Source organism: Lithobates pipiens, unplaced genomic scaffold (assembly GCF_037356315.1).
Source record: "Lithobates pipiens isolate NorthernLeopardFrog02 unplaced genomic scaffold, aLitPip1_a1.2 Scaffold_18, whole genome shotgun sequence".
Taxonomy (NCBI): Eukaryota; Metazoa; Chordata; class Amphibia; order Anura; family Ranidae; genus Lithobates; species Lithobates pipiens.
The window spans coordinates 617,039,140-617,063,494 of record NW_027507758.1 but is presented as its reverse complement, the minus strand read 5'-3'; the positions used below and the strand labels follow the sequence as shown (position 1 = coordinate 617,063,494).

Genomic DNA, 24,355 nt, shown 5'->3' with positions numbered 1-24,355 from the left:
TGGGACAGCTGCTGTGTCATTAGTATCATTCATTAACTCTACACAATTCCATTTATCTCCCAGAATTTCATACTGTACAACAGACAAAGTGCAGAATAAAGTGTTTGCCTATGTGGCCCAGAACCAGTCCAATGGGGCTCTGGAGTGCCACGCCTTCCTGTCCCCCAAGAAAAAGCTGGTAAGTGACCGCTGCAGTTATACCTGTAGAAATAAGCCTGGAGAGGAGGAAGCGGGCATAGGGCCAGGCACTGGGAGGGTATGGGGACACATGACTGGACACAGGGAGGATCGTGCGGACACGTGACTGGATACAGAGAGGAGAGGGGGACACGTGACTGGATACTGGGAGGATAGGGGGACACGTGACTGGATACAGAGAGGAGAGGGGGACACGTGACCGGATACAGGAAGGGTAAGGGGACATGTGATTGGACACAGGGAGGATTGTGAGGACACGTGACTGGATACAGGAAGGATAGGGGACACATGACTGGACACAGGAAGGATAGGAGGACACATGACTTGATACAGGGAGGAGGGGGGACACATGACTGGATACAGGGAGGATAAGGGGACATATGACTGGACACAGGTAGGATAGGAGAACACGTGACTGGATACAGGGAGGATAGGGGGACACGTGACTGGATACAGGGAGGATAGGGGGACACATGACTGGACACAGGAAGGATAGGAGGACACATGACTTGATACAGGGAGGAAGGGGGGACACGTGACTGGATACAGGGAGGATAAGGGGACATATGACTGAACACAGGAAGGATAGGAGAACACGTGACTGGATACAGGGAGGATAGGGGGACACGTGACTGGATACAGGGAGGATAGGGTGACATGTGACTGGATACAGGGAGGATAGGGGGACATGTGACTGGACACAGGAAGGATAGGAGGACACGTGACTGGATACAGGGAGGATAGGATGACATGTGACTGGACACAGGGAGGATATGGGGACATGTGACTGGACACATGGAGGCTAGGGGGACACATAGCTGGACACAAGGAGGATAGGGGGGCATGTGACTGGATACAGGGAGGATAGGGGGACATGTGTCTTTATACAGACAGGAGAGGGGTACACGTGAAAGTATGTAGGGAGGATAGGGGGACATATAACTGGATACAGGGAGGATAAGGGGACACATGACTGGATACAGGGAGGATAAGGGGACACGTGACTGGATACAGGGAGGAGAGGGGGACACGTGACTGGATACGGAGAGGATAGGGAGACACGTGACAGGATGTAGGGAGGATAGGGGGACATATGACTGGATACAGGGAGCATAGGGGGGCATATGACTAGATACAAAGAGGAGAAGGGGACACGTGACTTTATATAGAGAGCAGAGGGGGGACACGTGACTGGAAACAGGAAGGATAGGGGTATATGTGACTGGACACAGGGAGGATAGGGGGACATGTGACTGGACACAGGGAGGATAGGGGGACATGTGACTGGATACAGAGAGGAGAGGGGAACATGTGACTGGATACAGGGAAGAGAGGGGGACATGTGACTGGATACAGGGAGGATAGGGGGACACGTGACTGGATACAGGGAGGATAGGGGGACACGTGACTAGATACAGGGAGGATAGGGGGACATGTGACTGGATACAGAGAGGAGAGGGGGACATGTGACTGGATACAGGGAGGAGAGGGGGACACGTGACTGGATACGGAGAGGAGAGGGAGACACGTGACAGGATGTAGGGAGGATAGGGGGACATATGACTGGATACAGGGAGCATAGGGGGGCATATGACTAGATACAAAGAGGAGAAGGGGACACGTGACTTTATATAGAGAGCAGATGGGGGACACGTGACTGGAAACAGGAAGGATAGGGGTATATGTGACTGGACACAGGGAGGATAGGGGGACATGTGACTGGATACGGAGAGGGAGACACGTGACAGGATGTAGGGAGGATAGGGGGACATATGACTGGATACAGGGAGCATAGGGGGGCATATGACTAGATACAAAGAGGAGAAGGGGACACGTGACTTTATATAGAGAGCAGATGGGGGACACGTGACTGGAAACAGGAAGGATAGGGGTATATGTGACTGAACACAGGGAGGATAGGGGGACATGTGACTGGGTACAGAGAGGAGAGGGGGACATGTGACTGGATACAGGGAGGATAGGGGGACACGTGACTGGACACAGGGAGGATAGGGGGACATGTGACCAGATACAGGGAGGATAGGGGGACACGTGACTAGATACAGGGAGGATAGGGGGACATGTGACCAGATACAGGGAGGAGAGGGGGACACGTGACTGGACACAGCATGGATAGTAGGACACATGCCTGGATACAGGAAGGATAGGGGATACTTGACTTTATGTAGAAAGGAGAGGCGGACACGTGACTGAATACAGGGAGGATAGGAGGACACGTAACCCGATACAGGGAGAATAGGAGGACACGTAACCCGATACAGGGAGAATAGGAGGACACGTGACCTGATACAGGGAGGAGAGGGGGACACGTGACTGGATACAGGGAGGAGAGGGGGACACATGACTGGATACAGGTAGGATAGGGGGACACGTGACTGGACACAGGAAGGATAAGGGGACACATGATTGGATACAGGGAGGATAGAGGGACACATGACTAGATACAGGGACACGTGACTGTATACAGGGAGCATAGGGGGGCACGTGACTGGATATAGGGATGATAGGAGGACACGTGAATGTATACAGGAAGGATAGGGGGACATGTGACTGGATACAGGTGAGGATGGGGGAACATGTGATTGGACAAAGGGAGGATGGAAGGACACCTGACTGGATATGGGGAGGGGGGGGATGTAGCTCTCGGTTTCCCAGTTTCCACATATTACCCATTATACATCAATTTTTTTTCTGGTCAGGCTCAGACTGTGACACTGACTGTTGCCCGGGCATTTAAGGTGGCTCTGGATTTATGGGAGGCCTCCAGGGAAGGTAAGTGACCATGTATATGCTGCTTTACCCTGGTCTTGTCTAAGTGTCTCTTTCGATGTCTCCTTAGATAAGGTAAGAAACATCATGGAGACGCCCCAGGTTTTCTCATCATACCATGTTCTACTTTCGACAGGGAAGGAGGACTCACCCCCCCGACTGAGCCAGGGAGAAGAGTCTGCTGACCACCAGCCCGGTAATACAGCTGAACTCTAATGAATTGTATTAATACAACGTTGTGTGTGTATATGTGTGTTGTGACAGTGCCAGGCCCTGCCACTGTGAACATGTAGCAGGATTTGCATTAAGGGTTAGTGAGTGCAAAGTTCCAGAGTATTGTTTCTAAGCGGAGAAAGCTTTGTTTTTGGTATTCTCCAGATTTTTTAGTCTTGGGGCCTGGAGCTTGAAGGAAGTGTTTTGGGTGGGACAGAACCTTCAATCCTGTGTCCGGATTTCACCTGGTGCCTGTAGCCTATGTGAGTACACAGGTCTGTAGGTTCATTATATAGTCAAGACTGAAGATAGCTCAGTCAGGAGACAGAAGGTCTCACCAAGGGGTTAGAGGAGCCTCCACCAGGAGTCATTAGACAGAAGGTCTCACCCAGGGGTCAGAGAGGCCCCAGCCAGGAGTCGGGGGACTGAAGGTCCCACCCAGGGGTCAGAGACGCCCCCACCAGGTGTCAGGAGACAGAAGGTCTCACCCAGGAGTCAGAGGAGCCCCAGCAAGGAGTCGGGGACCTAAGGTCTCACCCAGGGGTCAGACGAGCCCCCACCAGGTGTCAGGAGACAGAAGGGCTCACCCAGGGGTCAGGGGAGCCCTAGTCAGGAGACAGAAGGTCTCACCTAGGGTTCCAAGGAGCCCCAGCCAGGAGTCTGGAGACAGAAGGTCTCATCCAGGGGTCAGAGGAGCCCCGACCAGGAGTCAGGAGACAGAAGGTCTCACCCAGGGGTCAGTGGAGCCCCAGCCAAGAGTCAGGAGACAGAAGGTCTCACCCAGGAGTCAGATGTGCCCCAGCCAAGAGTCAGGAGACAGAAGGTCTCACCCAGGGGTCAGAGGAGCCCCAGCCAAGAGTCAGGAGACAGAAGGTCTCACCCAGGAGTCAGATGTGCCCCAGCCAGGAGACAGAAGGTCTCACCCAGGGGTCAGAGGAGCCCCAGCCAGGATTCGGGAGACAGAAGGTCTCACCCAGGAGTCAGAGTTTCCCCAGCCAGGAGACAGAAGGTCTCACTCAGGGGTCAGAGGTGCCCCAGCCAGGAGACAGAGGGTCTCGCCCAGGGGTCAGAGGTGACTCAGCCAGGAGACAGAGGGTCTCACCCAGGGGTCAGAGGTGCCCCAGCCAGGAGACAGAGGGTCTCGCCCAGGGGTCAGAGGTGACTCAGCCAGGAGACAGAGGGTCTCACCCAGGGGTCAAAGGTGCCTCAGCCAGGAGACAGAGGGTCTCACCTAGGGGTCAGAGGTGCCCTAACCAGGAGACAGAGGATCTCACCCAGGGGTCAGAGGAGCCCCAGCCAGGAGACAGAAGGTCTCACCTAGGGTTCCAAGGAGCCCCAGCCAGGATTCGGGAGACAGAGGTGCCCCCAGGTTGGAGACAGAGGGTCTCACCCAGGGGTCAGAGGTGCCCCAGCTATCAGACAGGGGGGCTCATCCAGGGGTCAGAGGCACTCCAGCCAGGAGACAGTGGATCTCACCCAGGGGTCAGAGATGCCCCAGCCAGGAGACAGAGAGTCTCAACCAGGGGTCAGAGGCGCTCCAGCCAGGAGACAGTGGATCTCACCCAGGGGTCAGAGATGCCCCAGCCAGGAGACAGAGAGTCTCAACCAGGGGTCAGAGGCGCTCCAGCCAGGAGACAGTGGATCTCACCCAGGGGTCAGAGATGCCCCAGCCAGGAGACAGAGAGTCTCATCCAGGGGTCAGAGGTGCCCTAGCCAGGAGACAGGAGGTCTTGTTCCAAGAGTAAGGTGGGCTCCTATCATGGTATCAGGAGAGCCCCTTTCCAGAGGCCAGGAGTGGGCTGTGCAGCAGGGAACTGCAACTAAGGGCTAAGAGCCACATGAACCAGACAATACTGCCAGAGGGACTGGTAAGAAGAGCAGTGGTGCTTCTGACAAGGGAGCAAGGTGGCTCAGCATATTCAGTTGTCTATTTAAGTTGATGGTGGAAACCCCTGTGTGAGCAACTGATGTTTCTGTGAACTTTCCATTTTTTACCACATGAGTATAATCACACCAATGCCACAGTATACAGTATATATACTGTAACTGTATATGTAGATAGATAGATAGATAGATAGATAGGGGTACATCTTAAAAATCCTAAACATGTTGCCTTTCTTTTTATTAACTGTTGCATACGGGACTTTCAACCATTGATGTGGTGACTGCTTCCTTAATATTTATAAAAATTATTTCACCAGAGCAGCTAACAATAGATAGGTTGACCTGTATATAGGAGTTCCAACTTTTTGCAGAATGTGTAGACTGCTTGCATTATTTGACATTTGCATATTGTCTAAAAACATTTTTATCCTTTATATTATTATAATAATAATAATAATTTTTTAGATTTTTTTTATTTAAGTGTTTTTTATTTGTTATAAAGCGCTAAAGAAAAAAACAACCGGCAGGTATTTTTGTATTGCCAGTGGCCAGTGTAGAATTTTTCTCACTTCTTGTGCCGGTAACCGCACAATAAACGTCTAACACATGAACGTACCCTCCCTCTATCTAAAACTAAATATATATATGTATCTCAATACAGGTCCCGTCAGCCGGATTTCCAGCACATTCTTACCGTATGCCAGTAGTAGTAGTGGCCAGATGAGCAGTGTGGAGTTACCATGCCGGACCCTTCGGACATTACAGAACGGGGTACGTTGGTGTATATTGGACCTGTTAGTAATGGGGTGAGGTGGCATATGGTTATGTATACTAAGCCTTAGTACTGCCTTGTCTTGTGTATACTCTTCAGTTTTGGTCTCCAGATGACAGAATGGGCTTTGTGGAAGTGGTTAGAGTGCAGAGAAACTAAATGAATGGAGAAGCTCCGCTATGGGGAAACATTAAGTGAACTGTGTGTGTTTACCCCTGAGAAGCTATGGGGGGTAGTTATATCATCTTGTGTAAATACAAGTGCAGGATTAGAAATCATGGGGCCCCGTACAGCCTACCTGACAGGGCCCCCTTACTAGTTAGGGAGTGCAGAGGACACACTGTGGCTGTGCTTCCAGAGCCGTGAGCCCTGTGAGTGGGGGAGGGGGGGGGTCGGTGGGCACAGTGGCTCAGTGGCTGCAATTGATGGGCACAGTGGCTGCATATGATGGGCACACGTGGCTGCATATGACGGGCACAAGTGGCTGCATATGACGGGCACAAGTGGCTGCGTTTGATGAGCAAAGTGGCTGCATATGATGGACACAAGTAGCTGCATATGATGGGCACAGTGGCTGCGTATGATGGGCACAGTGGCTGCGTTTGATGGGCACAGGGGATGCAATTGATGGGCACAGTGACTGCATATGATGGGCACAAGTGGCTGCATTTGATGGGCACAAGTGGCTGCATTTGATGGGCACAATGGCTGCATATAATGGGCACAAGTGGCTGCATATGACGGGCACAAGTGGCTGCGTTTGATGGGCACAGTGGCTGCATATGATGGGCACAAGTGGCTGCATATGACAGGCACAAGTGGCTGCGTTTGATGAGCAAAGTGGCTGCATATGATGGACACAAGTAGCTGCATATGATGGGCACAGTGGCTGCGTATGATGGGCACAGTGGCTGCGTTTGATGGGCACAGGGGATGCAATTGATGGGCACAGTGACTGCATATGATGGGCACAAGTGGCTGCATTTGATGGGCACAAGTGGCTGCATTTGATGGGCACAATGGCTGCATATAATGGGCACAAGTGGCTGCATATGACGGGCACAAGTGGCTGCGTTTGATGGGCACAGTGGCTGCATATGATGGGCACAAGTGGCTGCATATGACAGGCACAAGTGGCTGCGTTTGATGGGCACAGTGGCTGCATATGATGGACACAAGTAGCTGCATATGATTGGCACAGTGGCTGCGTATGATGGGCACAGTGGCTGCATATAATGGGCACAAGTGGCTGCATATGACGGGCACAAGTGGCTGCGTTTGATAGGCACAGTGGCTGCATATGATGGGCACAAGCGGCTGCATATGACGGGCACAAGTGGCTGCGTTTGATGGGCACAGTGGCTGCATATGATGGGCACAAGTGGCTGCATATGACAGGCACAAGTGGCTGCGTTTGATGGGCACAGTGGCTGCATATGATGGACACAAGTAGCTGCATAAGATTGGCACAGTGGCTGCAATTGATGGGCACAGTGGCTGTGTTTGATGGGCACAGGGGCTGCAATTGATGGGCACAGTGACTGCATGTGATGGGCACATGTGGCTGCATATGACGGGCACAAGTGGCTGCATATGACGGGCACAAGTGGCTGCATATGACGGGCACAAGTGGCTGTGTTTGATGGGCACAGTGGCTGCGTATGATGGGCACAGTGGCTGTGTTTGATGGGCACAGGGGCTACAATTGATGGGCAAAGTGGCTGCATATGATGAGCACACGTGGCTGCATATGACGGGCACAAGTGGCTGCATATGATGGGCACAAGTGGCTGTGTTTGATGTGCACAGTGGCTGCGTATGATGGGCACATGTAGCTGTATATGATGGGCACAGTGGCTGCATATGATGGGCACAATGGCTGCGTTTGTTGGGCACAGTGGCTGCATTTGATAGGCACAATGGCTGCAATTGATAGGCACAGTGGCTGCATTTTATGGGGCACAAGTGGCTGCATCTGATGGGGCACAGTGGGTGCATTTAATGGGACACAGTGGGTGCATTTAATGGACACAATGGCTGCAATTGATGGGCACAGTAAGGCTGCAATTGATGGAGTTATTTCAGTATCTTTCAGTTTGTTTGCGTCCCCCCCCAAATTTTTTTTAGCAGCAGCCGCCACTGCCCGCACGTCTTGTAAGAGCAGTACGAATTGGCTGTGGGTGGTTGCGGGTGTGGGGACAGGTGCGATTCCTGCACTCGCATCCAGCCCGCACACTGCAGGTTAGTGTGAACTGAGCCTAAGGGACAATCTCCGAGCCATGCAATAAATTAACAGAGTGGGTAGCCCATAAAAGTAAAAGCAACTAGCACTAGAGGTATGCCCCTGATCAAAATCAGGGAGGTGGGGAACTCCATATGTGTCTAAACAAGAATGGGGGGGGGGGAGGAGAGACAGTGTAAGAACTTTGTGCCGTGTACCAATTAAAAACTACAATGGTTTTAATCACAAACTAGAATAGTAGCAGAGCACTGCAGGGAGGCAGATGAGTACATGCTAGAGGCTCTAGTCTACACTCCAGGCAGGGATAGAATCAGTGGGCAGCGTCCTGATCGTTGTTGTCCCATCATGTCTCTACCTGTGGAAGTCATGCTTGTAACTGTCAGCCTTGCAATGCCTCATGGGACTTGTAGTTCTGCAACAGCTGGAGGGCCACCAGTTTGAGACCCCCTGCTATAGAGGGATATGCTTTGCTCATATTTCATGTCTGAGTTTTACAAGCACTTTAAATGACGTCTCGTATTCTGCAACTAACATTCCTAGGAGGTTGCTCTTTTGGTCAGCTTCAAACCTCGAGCTGTCCTGCCTCATACTGCAAGGGTGCCACATTGGTCATCCCAGCAGCCAGTCATGCAATCTGGTGTGTGATCATTGAACCATGCAAAGTTCATCGATGAAGACAGGGATATCTGTGGGGATGAGCCTAGCAGCCAAGCCTTGTAGTGCCTAGGGCATTCCGACTGACCCAATGAGGCCTGGTATCGCAAAACTGCCCGCACCCGCCTATCAGCAGCCCTGCAATTGCCCTATTAAGTTATACCGATGGGCATTTTTTCCACTTTGAATCCACCCCAAAAGACTTGAGAGTACCCAGTGGAACTGAGAAATGGCCCTGTCACTATATTAAAATGTGCCATAGAAGGCTTACCTGTAAAAGATGACTATAGTACATACTTACCTTTCCTGGTTCTGAACTCTGCTTCAATATGGAGAAATGGTCCCCCAAATACCACGGGTAAACCAACAGTATCCATCTTCTAGGGCCGCTGTAGCTCTCACTGGTTCCTTTTGCTGACCTCCACCTCACCACTGTGTCCTGTAATTGGTGGAAATACTTATGAAATCGGGTCAAAAGTTCTGGAACCCTGGAGTTTTATTATACATCAATATTGTATTGTTGTTATCATTTAGTGGTATGATAATGGTTTTACTATAGAGAATAGAATCTGGAGACTGGGCCAGAATATTCTACACACTATAGGCTTTCCACAATCCCTTGGGTTGTAATGAGAATGAGTGAGTCTAAAATTGAGGCGCCAAAGCAAGTCAAGTGTATTCTTACGAAAAATTGTTCACACACCCCTACGTGTTTCAGGGGCTACACACCGCCCCCCTCTTTAGGAAACATTGAATGTGGACCCAAAATTGTAAGTGTTTTGAAAGTGGGTGGGTTGTTTCTTCAAGCCAAAACACGTTGGCTTTTGTGAAAACTCCGTCTTTGGAATAAAACTTGACTTGTAACTGTATTACAGTACAAATTTTCTATCCTAAACTCATTCTGTAATGGGTAGGGGTCAGAGGGGAAACCTGCTAGGCACTGTGGGGGACCCAGGGGATGAACACCCCAGAAGAGTTGGTTTCCCAGTGTGCTTTTGGTGATCAGTATCAGAGCACATATTGGTACATTTTGATATAATGACATTAAAGGGTATCTCCAGGTATATGGCTAAATACAGTTTATGGCTACAAAACTTAATTGTTACTAGTGCATACAGTGGGTTAATGGTTTTCCTAAAAACTTACAGAAAATGTACATTTCTCAAAAAAACATAACCCCATTTATGGGGGAGCATGTGACCTTTTCCCCTTCCTGCCCAGTAACTATGTAGGGAGCACGTCATTGACCTTGGTAGGCTCCGACTTAGGGTGACCCACAGCTTGTGCATACAAATCCCATGCAAACCATGCTCATAGACAGCTTACCAACGGTTGGGGCAAGCAGGAGTCTCACTTTGTGTGTAGGTCTATAAATCCATATATGACTGCCAAACCATCCCAATGGACGTGATAATGCAGCATATAATGCTTATTTCTTCAATACACGGCACAGCAGATAATAGGAGACTGAGAGCTCTTTAGACCCACTCCACATGCAGCTCCTCTGTTCCAGGTGAGGGTATCTGGTGAGCATTGGGCTCCATCTGTAGGCAAGGACATTTTGTAATAAAGGGTTAGATTTTATTACTTGAAAGTTTCTATGTTTAACCTTTCAGATATGTGGATATGGTACAATCATTTCATTCAACTCGAGAGTATAATAATGAAAGGAATTTACTTAGCTTGGGTTAAAGATGTAATACAGATAATAAAAATGGATAAATACGGCCTATTCAATCCAGGGGGAGTTCCTCAAATTTATCTGAAGTCCATGGAATGGATGGTCCCATCATGATTCAGTCTTGTCTTCTTCAATCCTGAATCCAACTCCAATGGCCTTCTGTTTTCCAGCCATATACTGTATATATAAGTTTGGGGAATCGGTGAAAGAATATACTATACTAAGTGCATATGCGTTCGCTAATCTCCCTGAATGATCCAAATACAGCTCTTGCAGTCCCGAAAAGGGGGGGTTGGAGTGGCTGTGTGCAAGCAGTGTCTGGAGGAGTGGGAGTTCCTAGGCAGGCTGTATTTGCACGCGGACCACCCTAGGTTACACCCACAGGTGATGCTGAGCCTCCATAATTGAAAGAACTGAGATCCAATGAATGAAAGTGGTGGGCCAGGGACCACCAGGTTGAAGTGGAAAGAGCTAGATGATGCAGGACCATAGGTTTGCGCAGCCTATTGCATTAGGGTGTGCAACTCAAAGCTCAAACACACACACTACTGAGCACTTACTGTGTTAATTGAGAAAGGGAAGGGGCCTGTAAATGATATATTTACTGGCCCCTTCCCCCAGTCATCCTAAAATATCCCCGCAGAAACAGCAGGAAGGAGAGGAGAGGAGGGTAGCTGGAAGAGCTGCGGGGGGAAGGGGTTGGGGAAGCAAGGGCATTAGGGGGAATCATTGCTGCACAGGGTGATTAGGGTGTGCCTGGGCACACCTGGCACACCCTGTGTGCACGACCATGTGCGGGACATCCTCCAGCCATAAAATTAGATTGGCTCTATCTGATTTGCTGCAATTTATAATGCACATTATGAGTAACAACCACAAACATTAAGATAGATGCTAACTTTATAACTGTCCCATATTGGGTCCTGTGTGTCAGGAGGAGGGGAATGGTGAGGGGTAGATATAATATATGGTAGTGTACATCCAGCTGATGGTCATTGTTTCGTGTGTATCAGGAAGAAGAAGATGAGGATGAAGAGTACGATGATCTGGATGACGCCTTTACAAGGTTGGTGATATTCGATTCCAATAATTTTTTTTGATTGAACTGGAATCTAAAAGAATAAAAATATTGAACATAGATGTACAAGTCCAGAGCATAGTCTATGTTCCAGTGTCTATATGTGAGCCAGTACAATACATAGTTACACATCCAGTATAAACAGGACAAATTCTGGTGAATGACTCTACAATCATTAGGTGTTTGGGAGACATAGTAGATCAGCAGTTGGAAAGAGATGGATGTTGCACTAGTCACATAGTATATCTAAAGGGTTAAGTCTTTCTTGTGGTCCTTGACCCCATTCAGGAGATTTAGCCCCCCTTCTTAGCCTCCGGTCCTGACCCTTCTCCAATGTATTATACGGGAAGTTTTATGTTGCCATATTCTTCCCCACTGGATTGGTTTCTCATTACTTCCTGTTCAGACAGGAAATGAGGGGAAATATCTCCCAAGATGTCCCAGACTGCAATGCATACCTGACATGAGTTCTATCCTCACCTTTCTCTGTACTCTTGCCTGGTGTTGGACTAAAGTAAGGGGACACAAGAAGATGGGTTGGAGAGCAAAAGGACAGCTGCAAGTCTGGGGGCTTGGGGGTGGAGGAGTCTGAGATGACAATACCACTTCATCACACAGCCAATCAGATCACCTGATATTGCTTTATCTGTAAGAGTTGCTTTATCTGTAAGAGGTGCTCATGGTTTGTCATTGGCCTAGAAAGGTCCATAGACTTCTGAAGGTCATCAAATGTCATATATGATGAGCGAGGCTTGGATCAGAATCACATGCCCAGTATGTCTTTATCTGTAATGCCGCGTACACACGATCGGACTATCCGACGGACCAGAGTCCGTCGGACAATTCGATCGTGTGTGGGCTCCGGCTGACTTTTTATTCCCAAATCAGCTTTTGAGCGGACAATCCGCTTGTCTGTATGCTGATCCGCCGAACTTTCCAAATGAATAGACTTGCCCACACACGGACTAAAGTCCATTTATTTTGAACAGGACTTCAGGTACTATGGGACTAGAGAAGGAAGTCAATCTCGCCGCCTCCATCGGTGAGATTGACACCTTGGGAGCCCCGTCGCCTGGTGTGGGTTTTAAGGGTAACCCCTATGCTGAAAAACGGCGTGGGGGTCCCACCAAAGTCCATACCTGACCCTTATCCGAGCATGCAGCCTGGCCGGTCAGGAAAGGGGGTGGGGACGAGCTTTTGGGAAGGGGGGCGCCATGTGGCCTCGCCACCCCAAAGCACCTTGTCCCCATGTTGATGAGGACAAGGGCCTCTTCGGTTGTTGGGGTCTGCGAGCGGGGGGCTTATCGGAATCCGGGAGCCCCCTTTAATAAGGGGGCCCCCAGATCCCGGCCCCCCACCCTATGTGAATGAGTATGGGGTACATCGTACCCCTACCCATCCACCTGGGGGAAAAAGTGTCAATAAAAAAAAAAACACACTACACAGGTTTTTAAAGTAGTTTATTAGGCAGCTCCGGGGGTCTTCTCCATGCTTTCCGGTTCTTCTCGCCGAGCTCCTCCGCTATCTTCTGCTCTTTTGCCACTCTTTTGCTAGCGGAGGAGCCCGGCTTTCTCCTTCTTCTTCTTCCTTCTTCTGTTCTTCCGATGTTGGCACAACGCTCTCTCCCGCTGTAATGCAGTGGACACGGTACACTCCGACTTATATAGGCATAAGGGGCGGGGTCACCGGGTGATGACACACAGTGACGTCACTCCTTATGACGCCACAGTCCCAGGGTGCACTTATCAAAATATGTTGGGAGTCTGGACCTCACCCAAGACTCACTAAAAAGAAAGGAGGCAAAAGCACTATCTCGGGAAAGGGAAAGATGCATACATGAAAAAACAAAGCAAAATATACAAAATTTATTGAAAATGAAAATATGAGAACAAGAAGATACTAAAAAAGTACACAGATGAATTGGAATTTAAACTAGTTTTGCGGGTTTGCCACTTCATCAGGAAATACATCTGTAAAAATAAAGGTGCAATAATATATAGAAATTTCATACAAAGAATATTACAATATCATAAAATGGGGGAGAAGGGGTAGAAAAATGTATACCACATACCTCTCTAAGATGTTCATGTATGTTATTAGCAGTCACAATTATTTTTTCACCTTTCCCTGTTTAAAATAGTGACCTTTTTTACCTTAGTGAATTATTCCTAAATCGGTTACTACTGGTCCCAGAATCTCAGAATTTCTTGCTATTGGTCAAGGACAAAGTGTGGATGTTGCAGAATAGGGGCTAGTGTTAGGGCTTAACTTGGAGGATAGGTTAAGTGTTAGGGGGTAGGCATAATAAGAATACAAACACAGTTCAGATGTTGAAGCTTTCAAGTGTTGAAGCCTTTCAAATGTTCAAAGCCAGCTCCATAAAGACATTTGGACAGTTCGGTGTGGAGGAATTGTGTGTCTGGAACAGATTCATGACCCTATCTTAACCCTACTGAACACCCTTGGGATGAGTTGGAACAATGAATATGAGCCAGGTCTTCTCATCCAACATCAGTACTTGACCGCACAATTGGACACAAGTTTCCACAGAGACGCAGAAAGCCTTTCCTGAAGAGTGGAGGCTATTATAGCCACAAACGGGGAGAGGAACTCCATATTAAGGCCAGTGGTTTTGAAATGGGATGGCCAACAAGGTCATATAGGTGTGATGGTCAGGGTTCCACAAATGTTTTGCCTTAAGGCCCAGAAACACGATACAAAAATCGGATTGGAAAAGTTTGTACGGCGAGCTGTCTGCTGATTTTTGGATCGTTAGTACGATGCTTTCAACAGCTGATTTTGCTTTTTCGTCAGACAAAATCTGGATGTGCAGAATATAAAATTTTTGTTGGATTTGAACTCAACATATGATTTTCGTTTTATTAGTACGGTTTTCGTGCGAAAAAATCACAAGAGCAAGACTACGCATGCTCAGAAACGAAAGAATACATATAAAACTATTCAACACATTACATCACTTCTGACGTTGTATTCTGTTGTACGAAAATTTTCGTATTGTGAGTAACCTCTTCACTTTCCACATGAGATTAGCATGCCACAAAAAAACGGACATTGGGTCGTCTGAAAATTAAAGCGTGTGTACGAGGCTTTATAGTGTAAAGCTGGATACACACTATACAATGTACTACTCTTAGCCCTTGTACACGCGGTCGGACATTCCGATGGAAAATGGCCGATCGGACCGTGTTGACGGATAATACGACTGTGTGTGGGCTCCATCGTACTGTTTCCATCTGAATATCCGACGGACAAAGTTTTAGAGCTGGGCTATAAAACTTTCCGACAACATGATCCGATCGGACTTTGTCCGATTGTGTGTAGAGAATTCCGATCGGACAAAGTGCCACGCATGCTCAGATCAAATTCCTAGACCAAAACTATTGGATACTAGCCTGAACGTAGTCCTGTCCTAACAAAATAACGTCATCACGTTACGTATGATCGGATTTTCCGACAACTTTTTCCGACCGTGTGTATGCAACACAAGTTTCGGACAAAATCCGATGGATTTTGTTGTCGGAATGTCCGACCGTTTGTACAAGGGCTAACAGGAATAAAAACCTGATAGAAGGTCCACCACGTTCCCACTCTATCCATAACTACAAAAAAAGGTCACTTTAGATACAATTGAAGAATTTCCTGTTGGGCAGGGGATATTAAGTGATAAGGGTCTGCTTTAGTTAAAGCAGGAGTCCACCGGGACTCCGCGTTTTTTTTTTTTTTTTTAAAAGCCAGCAGCTACAAATACTGCAGCTGCTGACTTTTAAAATAGTGACACTTACCTGTCCAGCGCGCCCGCGATGTCGGCACCCGAAGCCGATCGCTAGGTCGTCTGTCGGGTCCTGCCGCTGCCATCTTGGGTATGGGAATCAGGAAATGGAGCCTTTCGGCTTCATTTCCCGGTTCCCTACTGCGCATGCGCGAATTGCGCTGCGCAATAAGGACGCTCCCCGCTGCCTCTGGGAGCTGTGTGTTTCCCAGCAGGCAGCGGGGCACTTGCGGGAAGGGGCGGGCACTTACGGAAAGGGGCGTAAGTTACGCCCCTTTCCGCAGAGAGCTGTCCCGGAAGTGGGTGCAGTTACCTGGATTATCCAGGTAACTGCACCCCCCTCCCCCCTGAAAGGTGCCGATTGTGGCACCGGAGGGGGGGAGGGTTCCGATGAGCGGAAGGTCCACTTTAGGGTGGACCTCCGCTTTAATGCTCTAATCATTTGGTTCTCAGTGCTGGGAGCCTCATGTCAATAATTCCCAGCGCTAGGCTCTCCGTGCCAAAATGAAATGTACTGTTGGCATGTGACATCACTAAATTCCGATCTAATGATAACCTCACTGTCCTGTATCTCCTCTTTCTGGCCTTCTTTTTCCTGCAGCTGCTTTATGGATGATGGACCAGACAGAATGGGTAACGAAAACTCTCTTTTCACTGTATACATCATCTGATCTTCTTCGTTATTATTTCTCAACTAGATGTCAGAAGAGTATTCCCTTATGTATAGGTTTCCCCTTTGAGACACCAGCTGCACCGTGCCATGCTCTGATCTTGGGCCATAACAGAAGCTGCACCGTGCCATGCTCTGATCTTGGGCCATAACAGAAGCTGCACCGTGCCATGGTCACTTCCTGAGCCATAACACCAGCCGCACTGTGCAGTGTTTTCTTCCAGATTATCGTGCCATGGTTAGTTTATATGAATCCACATTTAAAGTAAGCTTGACAAAAGATAAGTTACTGATGGTAGACTCCATGTTTAGGATTCAGAAGTTACAGACAAGCCGGAATGCTGGGTGTGGATATTTGTACATAGCTTAGGCATGGTGACTATATGTAGGTTTCTACCTCCTAATATTTGAGAGGCTTTTAAGCCCCTGGTTCCTTCTCTCTGTCCTTCAACTTTTTTCATTTGAAGGATAATCAGAATTTAAAGACGCGCAAACTTGGCACCAATCGGTTGGGAAATAATGACCCCATTTGTCTTGTTTCTTATCTGACACTCACCATCTTCTTAACCTTTCACTCCATCTTCCCATACACACCCATATTTAAATCTGTCAACAAGTATCTTCATCACCACTCCTTCCCATCCATTGTGTCTCACCACTCCTCCCTATCCATTGTCTCTTACCACTTCTTCTTATCCATTAACTCCAACCATCCTTTCTTATTCATGGTCTCCCATCTACCCTCCTAATCCATAGTCTTATTCCACTATTCCCTCGTATCCATTGTCTCCCATCAACCCTCCTAATTAATGGTCTTCTTCCACCCTTCCCTCTCCAGTGTCCCCCATCAACCTTTGCCATTCATAGTCTCCCACCACCCTTCTCTCTCCAGTGTCTTCTGTCAACTCTCCTTATCTATTGTCTCCTATTACCCCACCATGTCCATTATCCCCATCAGCCCTCCTTATCCGTTGTCTCTTACCATACTTCCACATCCATTATCTCCCTCTACCCCTCCCCATTAATTGTCTCCCACCACCTTTCACTATTCATTGCTTTCCATTACTCCTCACCATTCATTGTCCCAATCAACTCTTCCCATCCATTGTGTCCCACCTCTCCACCCAATCCATTGTCTCCCACCACTATTGCCCCCATCTTCCGTCCCCAACCACTGTCTTTCATCACTCCTCCTCATCCATTGTCTTGTGTTCACCCTACCCTTCTATTGTCTTCCATCATCTCTCCCCTTCCATTGAATCTCAAAACCCTTCCCCATCCATTATCCTCTGTCAACCCTTTCCATCCATTGTCTCCCACTACCATTTTCCTATGCGCTGTTTCCTGCCAATCTTTCCTATCTATTGTCTTCCACCACTCCTCCCCATTCATTATCTTCCACCGCTCCTCATTAACCATTGTCTTCCACCAATCTCTCCCTATCCATCGTCTCCCACCACTTCTCCCCATTCATGAACTTCCACCATTCCTCCTTATCCATTGTCTTCCACCGCTGTTCCCTATCCATCGTCTCCCACCACGCCTCCCCATTCATGATTTTCCACCGTTCCTCCCTATCCATTGTCTTCCACCACTCCTTCCCATTCATGGTCTTCCACCATTCCTCCCTATCCGTTGTTTTCCACTACTCCTCCCCATTCATGATCTTCCATCACTCCTCCCTATCCATGGTCTTTCACCACTTCTCCCTATCCATGGTCTTCCACTACTCCTCCCTATCCATTGTCTCCCACCACTACTCCCCATTTATGATCTTCCAACACTTCTCCCTATCTGTTGTCTCCCACCACTCCTCCCTCTCCATTTTCTCACTCCACACCCTCCTTCATTCATGAGTTCTGTCTTTAAGATTGAATCCTAAACTGTCAATAGACCCTAAAGTCTTATTTCCCCTATCCGCAGACTGGCAGAGTACGGCAGGTAGCACGTGGGATCCGCAGAGGCTGTGACCTAAGCACTCCAGAATGATCACTGTGATGTCACACAAGGCATCCATAATCCTCCTAATTTAGCAGATTTTCAGGGAATTAAGTTCCTTGGCCACACAGTCACTGTTACTCCATGGTAGGAGGCTGCCACCTTCATTCACGCTGCAAGATTGCAATCTGCACATTATCTTTTCATGGCTGCTTTTATTCATTGGGTCACAATGACAGTGAGCATTGGTTCCAAAGTCAAACTTCCAGAGTCTCATTTGGTATGTGGTCACCACCCTAATTTAAGGAATTATTGTCCTACTAGCTTCACTAATTCTGACATTTCACCAGTTCAACCTAAGAGTAGTCCAGCAATATCATCTCTACCGTGTCTACCTACAAGAGGCTGTTCAGCCCCACTCTCTGATGATTATTTATTTTTCTGCTAGCTTACAAGCTCTACTGACACTCGCTAAGACGACCACAACCCTTGGTCTATCTTTTAAGGGAAAACTATAATTGTTTAGAGTCAATTACATTTTTTTCAGCCCAGTTGCACATTTTTTTAACTTTAAAAAGTAAAGTGGTCTAGATGACCCCCACAATGTCACCACTACTGTGCTCTAATCAACAATGCTCATGCTTGTTGCTGAGGGAATGTGAGTCTTGTTGATTGGAGCACAGTAGTTGGTGACTGTTCAGGGGGCATCGGGTCACTTGAGATCTAGTCCAGTGCTCTGACTCATATACAGCACTCTGGATCTCGAGCATAAGGAAATAAAATATATACAGAACCACTACCTTCCCTTTAAACCTCACTATGTCTACCTGCACACAGCCCTCCCAAGATGTCACTACCATGCAACATCCACCTACAAAACATGTCAGCCATAATTGTGGGGGATCTAAAGGCTGAACATTGCATGCCATGATAGAGCAGTGTAAAGGCCCATACACACGATCAGACTTTTTGACAACAAACATGCAAATTAGCTGTTTTGGAGCAACATCCGACCGTGTGTGTACGCTCCATCAGACAAACTTTTTTGGTTTTCATCTGACTTTTGTTGGCTGTGCAAACGGACAAACTTTCTGGCAACAAAAGTCCGATGGAGCAAAGTCTGATCGTGTGTACAGAAAACCATAGGACTTTTGTACAAAGTACAAACAGGCATGCTCAGAACCAATGCAAAAGATCAGACAACAATACAGAAGTTGACCAAAGGTGGCAGTAAAGAGCAGAAAAACCACATGATTTGGTGAAAGTTGGCTGAAAAAGTCCTGCTGTGTGTATGCAATACAAGTTCAGGGCCGATGCCCTTTGTACAAAAATCCAAGGGAAAGTTTGTATAAAGTCCTATCGTGTGTATGAGGCTTTAGAATTCACTTCAAACCAACAATGAAGAAAAGCTGGAATATAGGTAGCATTTGCTACTTTTTCTCCAAGGATGGCACTTTAATCAGTGACTCAGGAGAACCTCCAGGAGAAAAGTCATGGCAGGTCCTGACAGAGCGTTGATCAAGGCAATTAAGATAATGAAATGTCTGTGTGTGACTTTCCTTTATCAGTGGTTCCTCTACCAGATCTCAAGATGTACTACCACGATTAGTGAGACCTTCACCATCTATGATCCGTGGTCCACCAGATATCATGACTTGTGCATGCAGAAGGCCCTTCTCCAAGGACTTAAGATGTCCAACCATTATCAGTTAGATCATCCTTTCTAATCTGAGGTTCATCAAGATCTTATGATTTATGATAGCATGGTAACTTTTGTACTAACGTTTATCTGATCTCTGGATCTGGTGCTATGGTAGCTTATGCTTTTGCTTCAGACTTTTATGATGAAAACAATAATTCTTGTTACTTGAATCAGGAGATACAGGGAATTATTTTGCACTTTTTATATACCTGTTACCACTGTGAACTGTGAATGGGTGGGAGTAGAGGATAGTGTTTTTGTCCAGCCAAGGGAGGAATCTTAGAAGTTCTGGCCATGATGGAATCTCCTTGCACTGGTTGCATTGTATCTAAACTAAAAAACAAAAAATATAATATATTTCAATTTACCAGTCCTTAGATGTGGTGGCTGCATTCGTTTTCTACAGTATTTCAGGCTTTTTCATTCATCGGCCCATCTTCCATTCAGTGCTTTTAATTGTTAGAAGTTATAGTACAGCTTCTGTGAATGGAAAAAGAGGTAGAAAAGGCAGGCATAGTTGGCACTCCTGACACATGCATTTGACAGGTCCAGTGCATGTATTAACCCCCACAGCACCAGATGATTACAGCTGCAGTAGAGGCATAACTAGAACCTTCAGGGCCCCAGTGCAGGAAACCATGAAGGGCCCCCCTGATTAGTGGCTGGGGCCCTTCCCACTGATCCTGGGGCCCTTTACTCCCATCGTGGGACCCTTTATTATGGTCCCACAGCAGGCCCCCTTCTTGCCGTCTTGGGGTCCCATCATTAGTGGTGGAATGCCAGGGCCGTTCGCAAGTGCAACCTTTCCAGTCCCTGTAATTTTCCACCACTGATGTCAGTAGTTTTTTATTTTTGTTATCTTACTTTTTTAAATTATTTTATTTACCATTGTATTTATTTATTTATTTATTTGTACAATTAAATTTTTTATTACGTTTTAAATTTTTTTTAGGACCCCTGTTGTAGGGTTTTGGTGAAATACCAGGGATCTAAACAGACCTCTGATTTTTCCCCTTTGAGACAGAGAAAGGAGATTGAGGACACCTCAAGCTCCATCTCTGCAGCCTCAGCAGCACAAAATGAATGAACAGAAATAGCTCTAAACAGAGCTTCCATTCATTCAGAAACTGAATCATAGTAAACACAGTTTACTATACCTCAACTATAAATGAAAAAAAAAAGGAAGTCAGTGATCGTTACCGATCAGACTCTTCATTAAGACAGGGAAGGGGCTAGTAAATGACACATTTACCAGCTCCTTCCCTGCTCTCCATCTTGGCAGTATCCCCCATGGCACCCGATAGGAATCGGAAAAGTCTTACCTTCCCAACTTATTGAAGTTCCTATCATTGTAGGAGAATTTACATCTCCCTTTGAGACAGAGAAAGGAGATTGAGGACACCTCAAGCTCCATCTCTGCAGCCTCAGCAGCACAAAATGAATGAACAGAAATAGCTCTAAACAGAGCTTCCATTCATTCAGAAACTGAATCATAGTAAACACAGTTTACTATACCTCAACTATAAATGAAAAAAAAAAGGAAGTCAGTGATCGTTACCGATCAGACTCTTCATTAAGACAGGGAAGGGGCTAGTAAATGAAACATTTACCAGCTCCTTCCCTGCTCTCCATCTTGGCAGTATCCCCCATGGCACCCGATAGGAATCGGAAAAGTCTTACCTTCCCAACTTATTGAAGTTCCTATCATTGTAGGAGAATTTACATCTCCCAGTCTATATCCTGCTGTTTTTAGGAAATGTGGTTCCTTCAAAATTGTTGGATCAATCTCTTCGCCAGTTGGGGTCTAGTTGGGTAACATTTATGCAATGTTGTGCTACAACCCAGTAAGAAGAACAGAAGATATTGCTGCGTGAAGAGAGGTAGTTCAGATCCTGGCCTAGACAGAATCTTACTTTCTAGTCCTGTTCCCTGTGCTCATTTCAAGGGGTGCAAAATTGGTAGACAGGCTTCCCCAACTGGTTAGATCTAGACTGGGATAGCAAGCTATACACCCGACTGAACAGTTTTTCCTCCAGGTGCAGGAATCCTCTGACACTAGCAGTAATTGCTCTGGTGACTTTATAAGCTGGGATCAAACATTCTTCACCTTTAACCTTTTTTGTCTGCTTGCTGAATTCAGAGACAGGGCTTTCTGATGATCTAACTTGCTCTGGATTGAGCCCCAAGAATACGCTTCATAGACCCAGGGAAGCTCCTGACTGTTGCTTCATGGGCATCAGCTCATTGGATGCGAGGAATTGGGAGCGTCTCTAAATTTTTGCTTTTACAATGCTCATGTATAGGAAGGATATTCCTGAATTTCAATACAAGGATGTCTTCTTCCCTCTTGCAGATAGGCTTGGCTAGAGCTTACATCATAGCACTATCAAGTCTGGACAAATTCTTGCTATGCTAACCTTTTTGTCTCTTGTTTATCCCTATCCCTTGTGCCTCAGTGAGATCATACTTTTGTTCTCTCTGTATTCTCAACAAGCATTTGGACTACTTGGAGGTAACTGTACTTCCTTTCACCTTTAAGGGGTTCTTCTCGGGTAGTCCTTGTTTTTGTAGGTGACATTCTAACCAACCAGCTTTTCCTGATGTGGTCTCCTATTTCCCTTGGGCCTGTGATGGGATTGGATAAGTTGAATCCTGGGCCTTCCTCTGGCCTAGGCAATTTACGATCTTCTATTTATCCAGGGCATCATTTTTTGTTCCTGTGTCTGGCTCCACTTGTCCAAGAGGAACTTGGAACTTCAGGGGTTCTTCTCTGGTAGTCCCTGTCTTTGTAGGCGAGGCTCTGACCCATCAGCTTTTCCAGATATGGACTCCTATCAGCCTTGGATTTATGTTGGGATTGAATAAGTTGAGGTCTGGGCCTTCTTCTGGCCTAGGCAGTTTCTGATCTTCTCCTTATCTAGGGCATAATTTTTCGGTTCCTCTGTCTGGTTCCACTTGTCAAAGATGGAACTAGGAATTTCAAGGGTTTCTTCTTTAGTAGTTCCTGTCTTTGTAGGTGAGAGTCTGATCCATCAGCCTTTTTTCATGAAAGGTTCCACCTGCTTGTGACGCTGTCGCACATTTGGCTTGCAGTACTGGTGTCCACCAGTGGGTGTCTCCTGGCAGTCTGGAACTGTCAGGAAAGTTTTCACCTGCTGGTGGCACTATCTGATCCTGGGGCCACAGTACTGGCGTCCACCAGCGGGTGTTTCCCAGCAGTGTGGAGCTGACATTATCTCCTGCAATCAGGCGTCACCTGAGCCTTTTTGCAGGAGATGTGTATTAATACCCAGCAAACGCACACACACTTGGCTTGGTATCGTCTTTGCGCCCTGACCTGAACCTGTGATCCAGGAACCTGACCTTGTCTCTGAACCTGATACCTGTGCCCTGTACCTGAACCTGTCCCTCCTGTGACCCTGTTACCTTTACCTTTGCCCTGTAGCCTGATCCGTCCATCCTCTCCCTGTCCTGTTTGCTCCCTGCCCCATCTGCTGATCTCCCTTTGATGACCCTGGCCTGGCTATGTTTACGATTTTGGTATTCCCCATTTATTGTATATACCTGTCTGACTATTGTTATTTGTGGGTCTCTGTCTGGTAGTTGGTTTGTTGTGCACTGTGTTGTATTGGAGGTGTTTGTATTTATATTTCACTTACTTTACATGCATTTGGTTTCCTCTGTTGCTGTCCACGCAGTTCTGGTCACACCTTTCCAGATATGGACTCCTATTTCCCATGGGCCTGCAATGGAATTAGATAACTTGAGGCCTAGGCCTTCCTCTGGCCTAGGCAGTTTCTAATCTTCATATCTAGGACATCAATTTTCGGGCCCTCTGTGTGGTTCCGCTTGTCCAAGAGGAGCTTCTTTTCCTCTGTCTGCAATTCACACTGTGAGCCTATTTCTTTCAGCTGCTTAGACTTTGTGTTGGGCAACCCAGTTGGATACTGTTGGGTTATTCTGTTCTTGTTCCACCTTTTGGGTGGTTCAGGTAACCTGTTGTGACTTCCTTTCACTGCTTGTGAAAGTTTCTTGCTCTTATGGTATCATGCCTCAGTTCCCTATGCAAGGCTGGCACCTGGTCTTCTGTTCCTAAATTTTCATTCTACCATGTGAAGGTTCTACCATGTGAAGGTTTTCCAGCTTTGGATGTAAAGTCCTTTACGCGGCTCATCGAGCTGAATGCAGTCCCCCATGTTTCCTTGGTCATGAGCCTGAATTTGCAGTTATTTTTCTCTTTTGCCCACTCCTCAGTTAGACCGCTTTTGGACAAAATTGAAAATTGAAAATTCAAAATTGAAGGTCTTTTGTGTCTCTCAATGGATGAGAAAGAAAATTCGAATTTTGTACTCACTGTAAAATCCTTTTTCTGGGACTCATTTTGAGGGACACCTCATCCCTCTGTATTTACGATAATGCTTTTGGTGCTGCTTTGCTAGGAAACAGAGGCGTGTTGGTAGTAGGAAGGGTTATCCTAGGCTGGCCTACCATTTTCTGTTTGCCAGTGTTCAAAACTTCCTGGAGGTGGCAGTATAACCTGAAGGTGAAAGACTTCCTTTGTCCCTCAATGGACTAGAAAGGTTATATGTAAAAAAAATCTATTTTTCATAAATTTTTTGTTAACTATTCTAATCCAATCATTCCACAATGTAAATGAGATGAACAGGGCGGGCATGTATAAAGTTCAGCCATGGCTCCCTCATAGAGTGGAAAAATGAGTGTAGGACATGACCGGATAGGAAG

At 47.1% G+C, this 24,355-nt stretch overlaps 1 protein-coding gene across 1 annotated transcript in view; it reads left to right on the top strand.

Annotated features, from left to right (window-relative positions):
• Positions 1 to 23,878, top strand: part of LOC143989294 (low density lipoprotein receptor adapter protein 1-B-like) — a 31,363-nt gene extending 7,485 nt beyond the window's left edge. The window contains exons 4-10 of the mRNA XM_077489375.1: positions 64 to 178; positions 2,919 to 2,991; positions 3,125 to 3,184; positions 5,747 to 5,856; positions 11,448 to 11,500; positions 15,904 to 15,935; positions 17,896 to 23,878. Of these exons, the coding sequence (XP_077345501.1) occupies positions 64 to 178; positions 2,919 to 2,991; positions 3,125 to 3,184; positions 5,747 to 5,856; positions 11,448 to 11,500; positions 15,904 to 15,935; positions 17,896 to 17,942 (490 nt within the window). The 3' untranslated portion in view covers positions 17,943 to 23,878. The remainder of the gene's footprint in view (positions 1 to 63; positions 179 to 2,918; positions 2,992 to 3,124; positions 3,185 to 5,746; positions 5,857 to 11,447; positions 11,501 to 15,903; positions 15,936 to 17,895) is intronic.
• Positions 23,879 to 24,355: the final 477 nt, after the last annotated feature.